This window comes from Salminus brasiliensis, chromosome 10 (assembly GCF_030463535.1).
Source record: "Salminus brasiliensis chromosome 10, fSalBra1.hap2, whole genome shotgun sequence".
Lineage (NCBI taxonomy): Eukaryota > Metazoa > Chordata > Actinopteri > Characiformes > Bryconidae > Salminus > Salminus brasiliensis.
Window position 1 is genome coordinate 17,930,686 of NC_132887.1, and position 19,803 is coordinate 17,950,488.

A 19,803-nucleotide genomic window follows, 5' to 3' on the forward strand; every position below is an offset into this window, starting at 1 on the left:
ATTTAATTGTTCACATAATTGTTTCATATTTTAGGCAAGATTACATTTTATTTCCATCTTTAATAGCTTTGAAATAACAAAAAAAAGAGCTTTTAAAGCATTATCAGTACTTAGTAACACCCCTTTGGCAAGTATCCCAGCTTGTAAACACTTTTTGTAGCAGCTAAGAGTCTTTCTTGTTTGGGGGATTTTTACCTAGTCTTCCTTTTAGTTCTGTGTGATTCGTGGGTGGTCTTATATGTACAGTTTTTTTCACAGTTTTTTTATGTTATCCTGTTGTAGAAGCCATTTCCTTTTCATTTATATATATATATATATATATATATATATATATATATATATATATATATATATATATATATATATATTTTTTTTTTTTTTTTTTTTTTTTTTTTTTTTTTTTTTTTTTTACAGACGGTGTGATGTTTGCATCCAAAAATTTTATTAAATCTACTCTTCCTCTGCTAGTGAAATGTTCCATGTACCACAGCTGAAACACAAACCCTTTTGCAGTCAAACAGGGGTTTGGTTAACCTTTTTTACCAAACCTATGTGCGGTTCTCTTTGAATGTTCAACTTGACCTTCACTGTTCTTTTTAACAGCCATTTCTTAATTACATTACAAATGGAGTACTACACAAGCATTTAGACTTGACATGGTTTGAGGCAAGTGTGATGCTTTATGCAGTGTGATGATTTTATAATGATAACTTAAAAGTTTGCAACAAATTGCAAATATTTAATTTTAGGCTAAATTACTGGTGAAGCTAAAGGTCAGCTGGTTCATTTTCTGCAGCATCTTCTGTACGTTTTTCTGTGCTAAATCCAAATTTTAAATCTCTGCATTACTGGTCGCCAACAAAGATTCTGAAGATCTACCTTCTTTTTAGATCTGGTTATAATCTACCCCACCTGATGCATTTGTTTTTCAGACGTCCTCGATTAACTGATTGAGATTTTGGTTGAAGGTAAATTCTGTAGGAAGGCAGAACCACAGCTCTATATTACATTAGTGCATTACTGAAATACACTGGCATTTAAAGACTGAATTTGCTCTTTCTCTATGCTTTCCCCCCCTCTAGTAACCATGGCCATGACTAATGGAACCTCATCACCAAACTCAAGCTGCCTCCTTCCATATGACGATGACCGGCTTCCCCTCTTGGTTGTGTACAGCATCGTCCTCATCGTTGGTCTTCCTGCCAACATGGTCACGGTCTACCTCACTTTCCTTCAGGTGCGCCGGCAGAACGTGTTGGGAATATACTTGCTGAGCTTGTCTGTGTGTGACCTTATGTACTTAGGCACGCTGCCCATGTGGACCATTTACATAAACAGTGGTCACCGTTGGAACTTTGGCTCCATGGCTTGTAAAATCACAGGCTACATCTTCTTTAACAACATGTACATCAGCATCTTCCTGCTGTGCTGCGTCTCCCTGGACCGCTATGTGGCAGTGATTTATCCGATAAAGTCTCGTGTTCTGAGAAAGAGGAAACGGGCTGTAATAGTTACCATAGTGATTGTGGCAGTGGTGGCACTAGGACACATGCCAGTGTTTACCATGACAGAGGGTGACACAGAGAACAAAAGGAACAAGCGCTGCTTCGAGCCTGGGCAGACCACGCTCACTGTGACAGGCTTCAATTACGCCCGCTTTGTGATTGGATTCTTCATCCCGCTGTGTGTTCTGGTAGTCACCAACCATGCTGTCCTCACCAAAGTGGAGGAAAGTGATGGCCTGAGGTCTGAACAGAAGACCAAAGTCCGTTACCTTGCTGTGGCGGTCATCCTGTTCTTTCTGGTCTGCTTTACCCCCTACCATGTCATCCTATTGCTACGGGCCATCAGTTACCACTTCTCAGAATGGGGTTGTGACTTTCAGCAAACACTTTACACATCTTACACCATCTCTCTGGGCCTGTCAACCATTAACAGTGCCATGAACCCTGTTCTTTACGTCCTGGCCAGCGACAACATCCGCAAAGAGATCTACAGAAGTATGAGCAGCATTCGCAGTGGCCAATTCTTTAGAACTCATCCTTCAGACAAAAACCACAGCCTCCGAAACTCCTCAGGTGTACGCAGCGAAAAAGTACAAGCAGGACTGGCGGAGAGACTCAGCGCTGACAGGACTTGGTAAATATCAAAATATATCTTCTTTGTTGGATTAGACTAATGTCATTTAGATCTAATGTCTATTTTTATTTGACTAGCTTTCCCTATTCTTTTTGTCACCTTTTTTGAGTTGTCCAGAAACACAAACAGTACAAGGCCAAGACCAAATGAGGCTGTGTTAGCTACATAAGCACAGTACTGTAATTTAGGAAAATGCTACTGAAGTACACCTTGGTGTTAGGGGACAAATAGCTGTATGTTTTGGTTATGGTCACTTATAACAGTATAACCTACCAATAATGCATATTAGACCACTGAAGCATTAATTAAGCTAGCAAAGGCATCAGTTATTGCAGCTAGTAACAATGGCATTAACACAAGCTTGCAAAATGAGCATCATAATATAGCCAATATAGCTACTTCTAGCTATAGGTCACACAGTTTTATGCTGCAAATGAAATATTTCATGCATGTGTTTGACAGTAATATTACTAATACAGTATAATAATGCTAACTATTAATATTATAACTAATATTGTCAAACATAACTTCTTCTTCTTCTTATTATTATTATTAATACAAAGTAATATTATTAACAGCTATGTTCCTCTAAATCTGTAAGTGCACCAGTATGACAAGTAGTCTAGAAACACTCCTGTATATGAGTGTTCACTTCTGCATACCATTAACACTGACTCCTTGTCACTCCTAAAAGTAACTTCACCTATGTTAAAGCAGTAGAACACGAGAGGGAGTGTATTACTGTGAAATAACAGCATGGTTGTGCTGATATTTCACCATAACACAAGACCTTGAGTGTTCTTTGCTTTTATACAGTTCGGAAAATAAATAAAGTAACAAATACATGAATTGAACCGTGAACATTGCATTTAATACACTTTAATCTAAACATTTTCTTCTGTCATATTATTAGTTCTTTAAGAAGCAGCTTGTTGCTGCTTTCAAATAGGAAACTCCACTCACTCACTACACAGCCTGCAGGTCCTTCTCCAGCTCCTTACGTACACCAACAAATGAAAATCACAGTTTTGTTCTTTTAGTCAGTTTCTTTTCTTGATATTGTGTAGTCTGTTTTAATCCTTTTAGCTTCGCTTTAGGTATTTAGGTTTAGGTATTTTTTTAAGTTTGTTGTTTTTTGCTCAAAGTGTTTGTCATTCTGTAGTCATGTAGCATTATGTCTATCCTTGGCGCCCCGAGTTTTGGGTCAGTGGAAGAATTTTATTATTTCAATCATCTCAAGAACTGTACACATTTTGTTCTGTGTGTATTTTTCTACTCTATAGCACAGAGGTTTGAGGTTGTTTTAGAATTGGGATGCTTATATTGCTACATGCAAGCTAATAATACTACACATCAGGTAGACGGCAGTAAGCCACACTGAAGTAAAGCAGGCTATAGCGGTCAAATCAGTTTGTGGTTCGCGTGGTTCCTTCCAACTCCTCAGTGGAAACCAGTTCCTTCGAACTAGTTAACACTGAGCATGGTTGAGCAGCATATTTTTTTCATTGGATATTGATAGTTGATATACAAATTTCTGATTACCACAGGATGTGACAGAAGCAATTTTTAAAACTCCCCAGCTAACATATCCATGTGGGGCCTATATGGGTAGTCCAACTGGGAAATAGAAAGCTTTGTCCTCGTGTTCCATGTTGGCCCCACATACTAATGCCCACCAGGGTCAGTGGTGGGACCAGAAGGGGTTATGTATGGGTCCCATCTGGGTTGTATACAGGGCCTAGATGGGACCCGTGTGAGATTAAGGTGGGCTGTAACAATGGGGCCCATTTTGGCATCCCAACACATTTTAGTAAGCAGTGGAAATGGCAGACTTAAGAAGCACCTTTCATTAAAACACCTGTAAATAAAAATTGCCCAGTTGTAGCTTATGTATTTATGTATCTATCTATTTATTTATTTATTTATCTTTTAATTAATCTTCCAATTTGGTACTGTCAATTAACCCACCCATTCATAGCTCCCCCTAGCACTAGCAATGCTCCTGATACTTGGAGAATAACCCACTACACAGCCAACCATCAGAATAAGCAAGGGAGCAGAGAGTTTTGCAGATGGCAATGGCAATATTACAGGAGGAGGACAAACCTTAACTTTCAATGCACAAAGATTTCATTCCAAGACATATTGTTTCATTTAACAATCATGAACAATCACAATTAATCATGAGCATTTACACAATGTAAAGAACATCAAATTCTATCAAAAAGTATATCAACAATGGAGGTGATAATGTGTGATAGCGACTATATGTAGAGCGCATGTTGTTACCGGACAAAAAAGGAAATGGTTAGAGGTTTTGGAAGATGAGAGAAGTTGGCTTTGTTCTTACAGGTGTGCTACCAGACACGTACACAGTATGAGCCTGGACTGAAGCATGAAACACATTCTAAAATTATGCTGCTGCAGACAATAATGCCATAAGAGGTGTTTCTGCTGATGTTTACTTGCCTGAGAATTTTGCAGTTGATCTAGCATCAGTGGGCTGTTGTTTTACAATACCAGACAGCAGTTTGTATACATCAGCTTAAAAATGGTGCCATAAAAAAGGGGGCCATAACAAACAGGACAGTGCTCATTACTGAATGTGTGCAATGAGGACAAGGCATAGGTATAAGAAACACCATTATCTTCATCATATGTGGCACACTGTTAAGAGGTGGGTATATTAGCAGCAAGTGAACCGTCGGTTCTTGAAGGTGATGTGTTAAAGCAGGAAAAAGGGGGTGGGGGGTTTCTGGTATGCAGTGGTTAGTACCTAAATGGTCCAAAAAAAGGACAACGGGTAAACTGGCAACAGGGTCATGGTTACCCTGATTGATGTGACTGGAGACCATGGAGGCCCAACCTCACAAACTGCCAGTGGTTTTATAACAGTGGAAGCGATTGTAACTCGGCCACAAAGTGGTAGGCCATGTAAAATGACAGAGCGGGGTCAGCGGATGCGCAGAGGTCGCAAACTTTCATCAGAGTCAGTTACTACAGACCGCCAAACTTCATGTGGCCTTTAGATTAGCTCAAGAACATTTACATTTTACATTTACATTTACGGCATTTAGCAGACGCTCTTTTCCAGAGACTAATAGACTAATAATTCAAAAGATACCTCTAAGCTTTAGACATTGCTAAACACAATACAATAAGGCGACCATAGAACTATTCGTCCAAGTACTCTCTGAAGAGGTGGGTCTTCAGTTTGCGTTTGAAGACAGCGAGCGACTCGGCCGTTCGGACACCCAGGGGCAGCTCATTCCACCACTTTGGTGCCAGGACAGAAAAAAGCCTGGACGCTTGTCTTCCGCGGTGCGTAGAGAGCGTAGAGTGCGTAGAGAGCTTCATTAAATGGGTTTCTATGGCCTAGCACAATGCAAAGCGTTGGATGCAGTGGTGTAAGAACGCCACCACTGGACTCCACTACACTGCACTGTACTTGTCTGACTGCATTGTGCCAAGTGTAAAGTTTGGTGGAGGGGGGATTATGGTCTGGGGTTGTTTTTCAGGAGTTGGTTCTGCCCTTTAGTTCCAGTGAAAGGAACTCTTAATACTTTAATTTTATGCTGCCAGCTTTGCGGGAACAGTCTGGGGATGGCCACTTTCTGTTCCAACATGAGTGTGCACCAGTCCATGAAGACATGGATGAGCGAGTTTGGTGTAGACAAACTTGACTGGCCTGCATATTGAGTCCTGACATCAGCTCGATAGAACACCTTTAGAATGAATTAGAGCAGGGACATCATTTGAGGTTTCCACAATCTCTGCTGGACGTAGAGGTGGTATGGAGGTGGTTTATGGTTTTCTGAGCTTTAATCATTTAGTATTATCATATGCATTTCTTAAAGGGTCTTCAGCGCAGCAGTTCCAGACATTTAAGTAATAAAGATAGACTATGACAAGCTTTCAAGCAGTAGCAAAGGAGTATACACATAAAATATTCAGATTCTCAAGAACTTGCTGTTATAGGTAATTTAGAGTGTAGAGTGAAGACTGCAGGTATTCTTTCAATTCTTTCAAATAATAAGTAGTTCATGCAGTGTTGTTGAATCATATATTGAAACTCTGGATTTGTGTCTCAGTTCCTGTGTGAAATCACAAGATGAGAAAGCCTCTTCCGTTCATCTCTGTACTAAATGCAATCTAACCAAATGCTGATACACTCAAAAGACACATATAAAAAAAGATGAGAAACATACAGATGACTGATGTAAAGTAATGAGCACTAGTCAATACAATTGATTGATATCTAACTGTATCAGAGTAGAACAGTCACTGCAGTTCTACTCGTGTGTCTAGCAGTGAATATGAGTTTGCATGTCTACAGGCATATGCAAAGGTTTGGACCATGTAAACTCAAAGATGACAATTTTATATTTAAAAAGAAACCTAAATATAATGTGTTTTTTCTTTTGAAATATGTAAAATTAAAACTTGCACATTCATTTTTTTATTGACCAGGGGTACCCAAACATGTATGGCTGTGTATGTGTTCTATTGTATTTACTACCTGTTTTTCATTATGCTCTTCTGCACTTCCGTTTGCTTAGTAACAGAACCGTTTAGCAAATGTGCTGTGAGAACAGGAAGTATTGCTTGGCTATGCTGTGTCTGGACCATCTGTGAAATCTTTTCTAAAGCAATAATGTGCACCTTCCACATTCTCAATATAACTGCATGTGATAACTGTACAATGCAGTATCAACCAGCAGATGTAAATGAAGATACATTTGTCACACAGGGTGGTTTCACACTTAGACCCTTCTTTGCATTTCAGGTAATCTTAAGATTCATCTAAACTCAGACCACCCGAGGAGGTGGTCTCAGTACAGTTTGCTTGTGGTCCATATTGTGGTCTGATCAATTAGGGTATATTACATCAAACAACAAAGAAAGTCCAACAGTGCACTTACAAATCAGCCTGTACAGTGGGTATTTGACACTGGCAAATTTCCTGTGTGATTTTGGCTTGATATTGAGTGGGGTTGCAAGTCACACCACTTAGGATGGCTTAGAGTGACTGTATTTTGGTTTCCAAAAACGAAGACACTGGCCCACTGTAGCTGATGGTTTTTTGGGTTAATGTGGCCATGAAGCTTTGAATAGGCCTAAGTTGTAGGACTGTAGCAGTATGTATGTGTGAGTGAATTAACTACCTCTAAATACATGCGGCTATAATAATGAACAATAATACATTACTATTTACCCATTTAATCAAGCCTGATAACAACCTCAATAGTCTATATGACCAAGAAGTGTCCTTTCAATTTATCAAATAATAATAACAAATAAAATAAACAATAAAAGATGTTTACTATTAACACATTTTACATTAAAAAATACATACATGTACACATGGACCACTTGTGGTGGGGAGAAGACAGGACTTTAGGAGATTTAAATCTGTCAAAATCCTGATACACAATATATGATCACTGCAGAAGCAAAAGCTGATGTGGTGAAGTGTGCAGCACTGTAGAAGCCAACGTGAAATTTTATGCAACTTTTTTAGATCCCAAACATTACATTATGTGGCTACTTTGCCACCTCAACTAAATTGTGTTTATAGTCACCCTTACCTTTATAAATAGGAAATGTCATTAAAATTCATTAATTTCTAAAAAAATCTAAAAAATGTTTTTCTGAAGAAATGCTTTCAGGCTACATGGAATCTGGTTTCAGCCTGGCTCAAGAGATGCTCATCCTTCAAACCTAAAGCAGTGCTGTGTGAGAATTTGCATTTCTTGCTTATAGGCTCCCCCTACAGTCAGGAACTAAGACTTGCGCTTTGAGCCACCACTGCAGGTTTAAACCTCTGTGTTAATGACTTCCACAAGGGCTAACTGGCAAAAACGTGTTATGCATATCCATGAAGCCGGAAAAGGCCACAAAAGCAATGCTGAAATCCTGGGTGTACATGAGTCTACAGTTAGACAAACTGTACACAAATGGAGATAATCCAGGACTGTTGTTAGTCTCCCTAGGAGTTCTTGTGTTGTTAAGATCACTCTAAACACACAACAGGAAATCTTGAAAGAGGTGAGATAAACAGCCAAAGACATACAGAAGACTCTACGATGAACAAGAGTCTTTTATTTATTTATGTTCATGGAAGTACACCAAGAAGGAAGCTGCTTCTAGTTTCCCCTAAGTTCACCTGGAAGTTCTCCAATGCTTCTGGGAAAAATGTTATATGGACAAATGTGACAAAAGTGGAGCTTTTTGTAATGCAAATGCACAAAAAAATACTAATAAAACTAATAAAACACCACACCAACAACACATTCCAACAGTGAAGCATGGGGGGAGCATGGTTTGGGGCTGCTTTGCTGTATCAGGGCCTTGAGGGAATAATACATTCATAGATGTATGAAATAAGCAGGGGAGCCTTCTGCCAAATAAATGATAAACATGGCTGATTAAAAGCACGTGTTTTTATTATATATATATATATATATATATATATATATATATATATATATACATATTTTTTATTTTTTTAATTTTTTTTTTTTACTTAATTTGTTAAAATCGAATAATCGAATTCATAGTTTTTTCAATGTTTTGATTGCGAAACGAAAATGACAGGTCGTTTTCTAAGCAAATGGCCAAAACGTACACGAACCGACCTGGAACATTTAAACGCAAAAATGCTTACTTGCGTTTCTATCTTAGCATGGTCTCCATGCATTACATTATTTTTCACCTTTGCGACGATGTAGTCAACTATTTTAACTACTCATTAAAACACATTATTGCACAGTAAAAAAATACAACCTTCAGAAGCCTTCAGATGAGAGGGGCGCCGTTCACTGAGGGCACATTCAGAGCCTCGTGAATCCTGTTTACTGCCTACTTTCGGCACTCTGGGGCGTAAACAACGCACGCGCCCAGGAGGACCAACCAATGAGCGACCTCGGAGCAAATAACGTGGCCGAAACTCCGCCCAGTGTGCGCCCAACACTCGTACACAGTCCAGCCCTAGAGTCTGCGAGCTCGTGTGCTTTGCAGTCGGGTGTAGTTCTGCTGGCGTGTCTGTGCTATCTTCAGTGCTCTCACTGATAATTGCGCTATTTATTGTTGAGGCTTGACGCGAGGACTGCTGGAGACTCTCAGGACTTGCTGATAGTCGAAATTGATTAAACATGAGCGAGAAGTCCACGGGTGAAGGTGCTAGTTTCAGGACTGACGGTAAGTCCGAAGTGCTAGACAGTGAAAGTGTTGGTCTCGGTTGTATGGACGGACTTTTGTGAGTTTATTGAAAGCTGTATGTTGAGACCACGATGCAGCCGGGTCAGATGGACCGTGCTGTATATAAACTGCACGATTTCATGAGTTCGTGGGTTATTACTCCAGAAATGTGTCGTATTTTAGCGTAATGACAGGTCCGTGCTGTGGAATTCTTGCGCACGCGACGCGCGTCACTCAGAGCTTTAAAGGTCAGCGGTCATTTTGAAGCGTAGCTGGATAAGAAAGGAAAAGAAGCTTAATAAGCTGATGGATCTGTATGTCTGACGCTTCGACACGGTTTTGGTTTTATATTTAGTCAGATGAAATAAAAAAAACAGTCTTTTAAGTCTTTTAAGTGTCCCTGCTCGCACTTAAATTAAAGTCTGCGCTCGAGCTCTTTAGAGAGCTACCCGCGGTTTTAGCCAGCTTCGTCTGGTTTATGTAACAAACATGTCCCTGTAGCACTGCAGCTAATTCTGCCTCAGTGGAACACAATGCAGTCTTTGTGCTTCCAAAGATTTGAATAGCTATAAATAGATTTAAAAATATTTATTGCACTCAATCTGGTTGTATTTGAGCAACATAACTCCTCATATAAACCTGCTATAGCCAATAAGTACTGAGGTGCTGACTATTCACACTAATATTAACTCCTGAAATGCATCTGATTTTGCTCTGGTTTTGCTCTTTTAGATTCATGCACAGCAGTGTCCGGTGCGATAGCAGCGTCCTGGAGAAGGTGATGGTGGGACACAAAGATGGCAAAAGTTGGAGCTCAGATGACTTGTTACTTGCAGGAGAGGCAGCTGGTGCTCAGCCTGTGCCTAGATAAGCTACATGGCAACAGGATGCCCAGCCTCCATCGCTCTGTCCTCCTGGCCAACACCATGAGGCAGATCCAGAGGGAGATAACTGAAGAGAAGGATGGCCCACCAGCAAACCCATTCAGCGCACAGATGCCAAATTCTCAGGTGGCCATGCCTTTTCGTACTCCTGAACCTCAGATCCAACCACTTGATTGTATCCCCACCCTAAGTGACATGGACCGAGGGGATGTGGATCTTACCTGTTCCAGGTGTGCGGAGGAGGTGGAAATGGAGATCGATGTGTCCTTCTTTCCCTCAGCTTTTGCCACTTCTTCATCTTCCACACCTTTCATAGACACAGTGTTCACGGACAGTGGCTTGCTTGGTCTAACGTCTCTTGTTGAAGCGGGCAACACTCGTGGCTATCTGACGGACTTGTCCTTGGACGATATCTTTGAGGACATTGACACATCCATGTACGACTCTTCAGAAGCAGCCTCCCTAATGACCTGTGTGTTCTGCAGTGTGAGCCACCTGTTTGGGGACGAGGAAGCCAAAGTATTCTCAGATTGCCCCTCTGTGAGCCCTCTGCAGTGCAGCCCTGCTGACTTAAATGACCTGGATCACATTATGGAAGTGCTGGTTGGCCTGGTTTGATGTGGAAATAACCACTGCAACACAGATGATCATGGCTTGCAGTCACTGTCATGGTTTTACATGTTTAGACTGTTGAATTTTCAACTGGAGATGGGAGGCATGAACAGGAGAATGTGTTTATTTACGGCACACAAGGTTCTTTCACTTGAATGTATGGTTCTAGTAAAAACCTTTGGTAAAGGACCTTTTCATCTTCAAACTTTAATAAGGTTTTTTAAAGAATCATGCATTAGGAGATTTATTTGGGAACCAAAATTGTATTTTTCTTGTGGCATCACTTTAAAGAACCCTTTCTAAAACCTTTTTTAAGAGTGTTGTAAAAGTATATTATTGATGCACAATTTTGAGTAAATGACAAATATTTTTAGACATTGGTATAGCCCCTGACTTTAGCTATGATATAAATGACTGTAAACAAAACTATTTATATTTGTAGTATGTATGCAATAATATTCAGCATTAAAACACTTCTTATAATTCTTCCAAAGAAGCTGTCCGCTGTGTCTGCTTAAAGTTTGGAAAGTGTATATGCTGTTGTAAACACTAAGGAGCAAGTGCAAGTAGTGATTAAGCGGTATATTTACACATACATTCACTTGCTATGTTCCAGCTTTTACATCACTGTTGTCATTGACCACTGAAGCTTATGAGAGGATCTTATTGCCATGGTAATCACTTTTTTTTTTTCTTCAAAAACAACCCTTTCTGGGACAGCGGCTTCCAGAGGAATGTTGACCAATCTGGAGGGTAGACTGTGTGAAGAGTCTTTTTGTAGGAAGTCTTTTAATAAAGAATATGAATTGACTAGCTGTCTTTTTTTCTTACCTTGCAGCTCTTAGACCTTCAGCCATGGTCTGAAAACCTCAACCTCAGTGTAATTCACTCTTCTAGCTTTGCTGCGTTAGAGAAAGGGGAGGTGGAAAAACAGGGAGAGTGAGAGGAAAGAGACGTAGGGGGTTGGGGTCATTGTTGAGAATGGTCGAGTGTAGTGGGCTCTGCACTCGTGAATCATTTTATAGATGTATGTGTCCTCTATAGGGGCTGTATATGGTTTGTGTAGGCACTATGTAAAGCATAAAATACACTGTGCTCTGTATATTGTATGTTCAAAGGAATCATAAAATGTGCAAAGCATGTGTGGGCTAGTTCAAATGTATTGTAAGAGACTCTATATGTAGACTCTTTCACACAGGTAAACTAAGGAACCAAGCTATAGGACATAACCTGTGATACAGGCTGAGAAAATGTGTACATTTACAGAAGCACTTACTGGAATAGCACTATTGATTTTTCAAGTTTACACTGCAGGACATAACAGTTAACAGAATTTCAGATGAATTGTACTTATTTGCTTAAACTAAGAAACGTTTAAGGTAAAGACAACAGGCCTGTTCTTGCAAATCACAAACAGAACAAGTGTAACAACCTTTAAAAGTCTTTTATTTTACTTTTACATATTTTGTAGAATGGATATACAATGTTAAAGTTGTCCATGTCAGCTATACAATTAACTAAAATATAACTGCATCATTTTATTCACAGATTTGGGTACATAAACCCAACCCCTCATATTGACCTAAACTGGTTTTAACCTGATTTAACTTCTATAAATACATACAGTATCAGCGTTGTATGAATCTTATATAATGCTCAAGTAATGTTCAAGTAAGCAAATACTTCTGCTCCCTCAGTTTAGTGACCGTCAACTGAAATGCTAAAATATACATTTTCTCTAGTTATTCGGTATATTCAGATTTACACTTTAAAGCACAGCCGAAAGATGCTTGTCATACAGAATAAAGTGCAGGCAGCAATGCAAAAAAGTATATGCACTGCATGTTTTTAGCACATCACAGTTACATACAGTATGGCCTGTAATATAAAATACATTAGAAACCTAACAATTCACAGATTCATGTGTTCATCAGATGCAGTTATATTAGCAAAAAAAGCAAAAAACAAAAAAGCCAATCAATTTTAGTAACATATGGCTCTGCTCTTAGGTAGGTAGCTAACCTAGAGTTCGCAACAGTTTACAGTATTTTGTGCAAGGAAATTAAACTTGAACCAAACTGCTCTGTTAAATGTGATCTTACATAGTGGATAAATACATATAATGTGCATTCAGAAAATTCTCAGGCCCGTGTAACAGCTTGTAAGATTGTGAGTGCAGTTTAACCTTGTGCAAGTGTCTTTAGTGTTCAAAAAAGCTGCATAGAGTTTGATGCTATAAAAATGCTCCAAAATGGCATTCAATAAACACTTACAGTAACAGCAACAGTAAGAACAGTAACCATTTTTGAGATACTCCTTTTTTTTTCTTTTTAAAGAGTGGCAATATGTGGTTCTTTCTTTTTTATTTGGTCAGAGAGAGCACATCTTTCCTGAGCTGATACGTATGGTGCAGTATGGTGTGCTTTGTTCAATACAGCAGGTCTTGCTTGTCCTGATGGGGTAGGAGTGCCAAACTGTACTGATTCAGCCACTGGCGGGAGATCTGGTAGAGGTAACCCGGTTTATTCTGACACAGCGTGGGCACCATTAGCTACAGACAGATAAGATAAAGTCGCAAGGTCAAAGGTTAGTAATGGACTTTGAAACGTACTAATGTACTGGACTTTGCTGATTTACACCAGAATCAAATACGATAATGATTAATCAAGTATTACATTTATTAATAATAAGAATTCCAATTGTCAGCCAAGCAATGTAATTCAACGGTACGCTATGGTTGCCAAACAGTATGTGCATTAACATAGCATTGTGTAAGAATTGGTATTCTTTGCTCCTGGGCTCCCCCTACAGTTGATGGAGTTGATCACTTTCTCCCCTCTGTTATCAATATAAATTGGAATGCGTCTATCTGCAGACGGAGAGACAGCCGCAGTTCTAGACCTGCAAATTTAGACCAGCAGTGCAAGCAGAGTGCAATAGTTTTAGACGTGCACCACCTGGCAGCGGTGGTTTCTGTGGTTCCAGGTTGAAGACGCTGGAGCAATGTTACATTAAACATGCTATGTCTCTATTAGAAATAATATCAGTCAGATTATATTATATCAAGTCTGAGAGTAGTATCAGAGGTATTATATAATTATAAATGCACTTTGCCAATATTTATTGATTCCCCATACAAGAGAATCTCAGGTGTTGTTATGACCTATTGTTAATAATCAGTAACACAGATGAGATTATTTTTAAATAAACGCTATTAAGAATCGCGAAAGAGGCCATTCATTAGGAGGAGGAGGACTGCCTGTTTAATGCAATTTTACAAGACTTTACATGTGTTTGTACACCAAATGATTTAATATTATAAAATAGTAAATATATTGAATACATCCAACGTCAATATAAAGCCTTATTGCTTTTTTAATACAGTTTACAAGCGCAACTTCTATGAAACCAATGTATTTTTATTAATAAAATGCATATTCCTAAATATCTACAAAAATGATTTGAAAAAGGCATCCTTTATGTAACTGCTTTTTATTTTAAGGTGGGACGAAACTTACAACAGACATCTTTGTTAGGTTAGGTAGTTTAACAGACTTTAGTAAAACAACTTGTTGCTAATGTCCTCAAAAACTAAAACTAAGGCTGCTAGCTAATTATTCTCTGCAGATGAATGATATTGGTGCAAATCATGTTACGATCTCTCTCTTGTGGAGCTAAAAATGTGATACCGACGTCTGAAGTGAAAGAATTATGTGAGTAATATTATAGGATCTTACAAAAAAACTGACTCGGGTTACACAGTGTTAAGCAGTTCTCATGAGATGTCTTGTGCAGCTCCAGCAAAGTTACATACTACAGTAGCTGGCACACCGAGCCCAGAGAGGGAATGACCAAGATGCCATTACAAGCCTGTGTACCTTTAACATGAGGTAAAATTGCTACATACAGTTGCTTTAAAAGCTTAATATTAAGACACAATAATACAGAATACAGAATTAATGTAATATTTATTACAGCTTTAAATGTGGTTCAGTCGATTAGATCAGAACCCTAAATATCCTTTTTATGGCCTAATTTACATATTCCCTGCCTCTGTATTTTACTAGTGAAGGGTTGATTGTCATTTATCCAGATATCTTTCACTCTGTCAAACAACCTTCTTACATTCCTACCTTAGTCTGGATGAGAGCAGCCGGACAACTTTTGGGCTCCTCAAAATCCTGGTCAGAAAAGTCTGTATTCTGTAAACATAAGACAGCAGGGTGTTTACTTTCATGCCTCAGAGTTTCATGTATCTGCTTGTGCCCCCCAGTGGACATGTATGGAACAAATATTTTCTATTCCTTATTCAAAAGAAAAAAATCCTTAGCCATAAGCCACTAAGCTGCTTGTTCAAGGTCAGCCAGATTAATGTACACATTCTTATTATTGTGTTCCTGTCAAAGTCAGTCAACTAACCGCTGAACAAACCAGTAAATCCCTGTACCATTATTTTGAAAGATGTGGGTCTCTTCACTCACTTGGACGGTGTTTGTGTCAGAGTTTGAGAGATGGAGTGTGTTGATCAGCTGTTTGTAGGAATGTAAGCTGGGTTTGGGACTCGACAGGCTCAGACAGTCTGGTTCACATAGCAGCCGATGGCACAGGTTGGCAGCCTCACTAGAGAGAGTCAGTGAGCGAGCAAGAGAGAGAAAGACAGACACAGACAGATAGAGAAAGAGAGAGAGAGAAGCTACATGTGTGTCATATGGAAAATAATTAGAAATAATAAGGAAAGTGTTACAGGTTTAATAAGCATATGTACTAAAGGGTTTATCAACAGAAGTAATCAACATGCTGAACTCAAACCCAGAGATCTACAGGGAACAGGCGTGCCAGAAAAAAAACACAGTGTGTCTGAGCACTACAACACACACACACACACACACACACACACACCCTCCACGAATCAACCTTAACATGTGTTTGAACATATGGCAGTGTGTGCCGGCAGTGCCATTGGGCAGGTAAATGTCCGAGATAATTAACCATGAAGAAGTACCAAAAGAAGCCGCCAGACTATGGTACAAGATGCATTTGATATTACACAGTACGCAGTCATATCAGAATATTATGACCACCCATGGTTTGGAATTAACTCAGCCCAGGACATCACAGATGCCAGGTGACAGGGTTTACTGTGTGTATAAAGCGAGCACTCCAGTCAGTTGTGGCAGAGTGAACAACGATCGTCTTGAGTAAAGAATACAATTTGCCTGATGTTCAAAAGGGCACCAGCCAAAACGTGGAGCATCTGTAAAACCACTAACTTTGTATGTTTTTAACCTTATTATATGATAATTAGGGCTGTTCAGGACTCAATTAAATATAATTTTTGATAAGACAACAAAATGAGGGTCTGCAAATGTGCTTGATAGTGATGTTTCCTTTTACAGTTTATAACCACATTTAACATGTTAAAGGAAAACATCTGTTACACATGTTGTGCTTTCTAGCATCCTAATCTAATGCTCAGGCCTAACCTAACATGCTAGCCATGGTACAATACACTTAAATTCAATATTGTCATCAAAATCATTTTTACCATAATATTTTTTGGTTTGTTTTCAAACGGCGTAAACAACGTTATGATGTTAATATATGTGAGGATTGTACCTTGACAGTGTTGCTGGTTGAGGAGGTGCATGTGTTGAGTTGTGCAGCAGATGGGACAGTGGTGGGATCTCCATTACAGCAGAATCCTTCGCAGTCTCCTCAACATGGAAGCAATTGTAGAACACAGTCCAGGGGCTGAGCTGGTTACCATTCTCCACCTGCACAAACAGCACCTTCGGTCAGTGTACGGAGACTAAATTTACACTGATTTAAACTCAATGGGGGTATAAATTTAATTCATTTTAATCAAATGAGAATGAAGAAACTATTTACAACATATTGGAATACAGACAATATAAAAAGTAACAATCTTTAGGGAAATTTTACATTTGAAAAGAGACTTTTATTTTTTATTCTAGCCAAAAAAAAATAGTATTTTTGAGAATTAGTATTATTGATTAAAATAAATTATAACAGTTGTTATTTGTTATTGTTTAAATTGTTTAAATGAAAAGGTAAAAGGGGCGTTATTTACAACACCAACTCGTGGTACACGAAGATAACTTTTTGGATTCTTTGCAATGTTTTCAGCTACTGGTCAAACAGGTTTTCCATCATGATGGTGAAATTACCTGGTGTTTATGGCCGGCATGTCCTCTATCCTGAGGTGATCCTGAAGGTGCAGGTTCTGTCTCTTTGCTGAGACTGCCATTAAAACTACTCCAGTCCCCAAAACTGCTGCTGATGTCCCCCTGATCCCCCTTCCAGTGTGCAGGGCTGTAGGTGGACCACTCTGCGAAGCCCTCACAGCTGTGAAAGCCATCTTCACCAAGGTTGTCCAGCACAGCACACTCACTCATCACAGATAAAGCTCCGATGATCGTTCCAAATGAGTGAAATTATGAAGCTCTACGCCAAATTCCAAGTCTCAAGAATTAGCAGCAGCAGAAGCAGAAGTCCACCTATCTGTGCTGCCATGTAGTTTGCTCTCAAATACCTCGGTCAATACTTCACTTCTCGGATTAAATAAAAAAACTAGCTCATCAAAGACTGGCTGAAGCTCCTCTGTAGAAAGGGAGACCCTGCTTCTTTGTGTTTGACCTAAAAGCTGCTCTTCTCTCCTCTGTTCACGCTGGGAGTGGATTTGCTGCTGTGAGCTGTTGTATCTCTTGTAACTGAGAAAGAGCAGGAAGTTTCCATTGTGTTTCAGCTGGGAGTCTGACAAAAACCACTTCCTTCCACTGGCTGTGTGAACTTCTGCACTGCCTCTCCAGATGTCGAGGTTGAATTTCCAGGAGTGCAATCTCCCGGAGAATCTAGAGAGGGTGAAGGAGTGGTTTACAGGTAATGTTTGTGAGCTTTAATTCCTCAACAGATATTTCAGTGATACACTGAACACTTAATAGAAGAAAATGAGTCTAGACTCCTAATCAAATCGAAGCTACTAATGAATCTAAGCTAAACTAACTGCGCCCCAAAACTGACAGTAATGCTGAACATTCTGTCCACACTGACAGACGACGGAACTGTAAGACACCAGCAGAGCTCATTAACACAGACACTGTCCACAGCTACCACAATGGCAAACCCTAACTGATTAAAATGGAGATTAGGCGATAACTGCTTGTTTCAGTCATTGTAAAATCAGTGTCGATAAGCGAGAAAGGAAGAGTTAGACTCACTTCTGTCGTTCGGAGCCACAGGTGTCCGGTGTGTGGATGGAAATAGACGCGGCGCCGCTTCCGCACTGCTGCTGCTGCTGCTGTGACGCAGAGAGGGAGGAGCAGAAACGGGGCCGGGGGGGTGCACCTGACCTCTCACACACACACACACACACACACCCAACACAGTCATGAGGCGAGAGAGAGAGAGCCTCCAGCCTTACTCCGCAGGGGTGGGGTTATAAAAACATTAGTTACGCCAAGTACTTCGTAACCTCTTACTGTCAATAACATAAAAATTACCAGCGTTTCCAGCTGAAATCCTCCGTCGGCTCTAACGCCTAAATTTAAGAGTGTCCTGGCCCACTTGTAACTCGCTAAGTACTTCTTAACCTGAACTTCACGAGCAGTTCTCATTTAAAACGATAGAGGTCGCTAAGAGCCCGCTAAGACACGTCGCGCGCTAGTGCTAGACACGTGTTAGGCTGTGTTATGGTGCAGTGAGTAGCGGTCCAGCCTCCCACTATGAACACCCCCCCCCTAGTTTAATCCTGACTAGATCAGAGTTGTGCATCGTGTTGGTGGAGCAGTGGAACTGTTCTCTGGAAAAATGGTGCTCCATCTTTTGCTTTTGGGATGAGGCGGGGTGGTGATCATCCAGCAGCCTGACCCCAGTGAGGCTCTTGTCGTTGAATGCTATCAGATCCCCACAGCAAAGCTCCAAAATGTAGTAGGAAACCTTCCCAGGACAGTAGAGGCAGTTACTCCAACAAAAGCAGGTTCAAATATTTTCTGATACCCTTTTTGGATTTTGAATACTTTTGTCCATATAGTGTATAAATGAGGGTGAAAGGAATTTAAATGCCTTTACATTAGCATGTGCTCATTTACCAAGAGCAGTAAATAATCCTAATAGCCTATAGCTATAAGTCTTCCATTAAAAACAGTACTCTTTGGTCCTCGTTGTATGTGATTATTGACTTAAAAATGCATTTGAACATTTCAGAATATTTCATTATATGTTTCATTTATGTTTTTTTTTTTTTAAACTACATGGCATCATTTGAATATAGTGCTATAATAGCATTTGTTCTTCTTGTGGTAGAATGTTATGGTGAATGGACCAATAGAAATGTTCAAAAATAAAATCTTACATTGACTGCCCACAAGATTTTTGCACAACAATGACACTTTACAATACAATAAAAAATAAAATGATCTGCCAAAAACAGTTATACCTGATGTGAAAGTTGGGATTCCCTATTTTTTTTTTTTATATCTATTTGGGACAACCAAACAAGTACAAATGTGTCCTTGATTCTACACTGTAGTCACACTCTACTCCCTTGAGTGGGTATTTGATCATATTTAACTTTGCACAGCTGTGGTGCTGTTGTGCACCTTTAGAAGCTACAGTCTGGCTTTTGTTTGCCCTATTTGGCTGTGCCCAAAACTAGAGGTAGCTGACTTGATACCTTGCTGTCCATAGTCTGTTACAAGTCAGTGTTTTAGAAGGCTGTGTTGTGATGAAGGTCTCTGTAACTAAATCATGTAGGTAACAATGCCTCCTGATCGGCACTAATGTAAGCTTACTGCTAGACGTGTTATTATTATCCATTAGCATATTCGGCCAATTAAATAGAAGTCTAGATTACAAAACTTCGGTTCAGACATGACTGGAGGCCTTCATGTCTCAGAATTCTGATCAAGCAGCTTTTCTCATGTTTCAGACACAGCTGATCTCTCTCTCT

At 39.6% G+C, this 19,803-nt stretch overlaps 3 protein-coding genes across 3 annotated transcripts; 2 read left to right on the forward strand and 1 right to left on the reverse strand.

Moving 5' to 3' along the window:
• Positions 1-1,087: 1,087 nt before the first annotated feature.
• Positions 1,088-10,139, forward strand: gpr132a (G protein-coupled receptor 132a). Its single transcript, XM_072689565.1, has 2 exons — positions 1,088-2,139; positions 10,072-10,139. Coding segments are annotated over exons 1-2 (1,053 nt in total). The 3' UTR covers positions 10,073-10,139.
• Positions 10,137-10,841, forward strand: LOC140564618 (SERTA domain-containing protein 2-like). The gene has a single exon (XM_072690213.1). It carries the CDS (start codon positions 10,137-10,139, stop codon positions 10,839-10,841), a length of 705 nt encoding a protein of 234 aa, XP_072546314.1.
• Positions 10,842-12,264: 1,423 nt separating this feature from the next.
• On the reverse strand, positions 12,265-17,633 carry LOC140564793 (uncharacterized). The gene is made up of 5 exons (XM_072690444.1): positions 17,024-17,633; positions 16,452-16,609; positions 15,317-15,455; positions 14,969-15,037; positions 12,265-13,386 (listed from the first exon to the last, which is right to left on the reverse strand). Exons 1-5 carry the CDS (start codon positions 17,249-17,251, stop codon positions 13,264-13,266), a joined length of 717 nt encoding a protein of 238 aa, XP_072546545.1. The 5' UTR covers positions 17,252-17,633; the 3' UTR covers positions 12,265-13,263.
• Positions 17,634-19,803: the final 2,170 nt, after the last annotated feature.

Coding starts and splice junctions, on each gene's coding strand:
- gpr132a (XM_072689565.1), top strand. CDS start 1,088: ATGGCCATGACTAATGGAACCTCATCACCAAACTCAAGCTGCCTCCTT.
- LOC140564618 (XM_072690213.1), top strand. CDS start 10,137: ATGGCAAAAGTTGGAGCTCAGATGACTTGTTACTTGCAGGAGAGGCAG.
- LOC140564793 (XM_072690444.1), bottom strand. CDS start 17,251: ATGAGTGAGTGTGCTGTGCTGGACAACCTTGGTGAAGATGGCTTTCAC. Junction 16,610..17,023: donor ATGCCGGCCATAAACACCAG/GTAATTTCACCA, acceptor CTGTTTGTGCAG/GTGGAGAATGGTAACCAGCT. Junction 15,456..16,451: donor CAACCAGCAACACTGTCAAG/GTACAATCCTCA, acceptor GACTCTCTCTAG/TGAGGCTGCCAACCTGTGCC.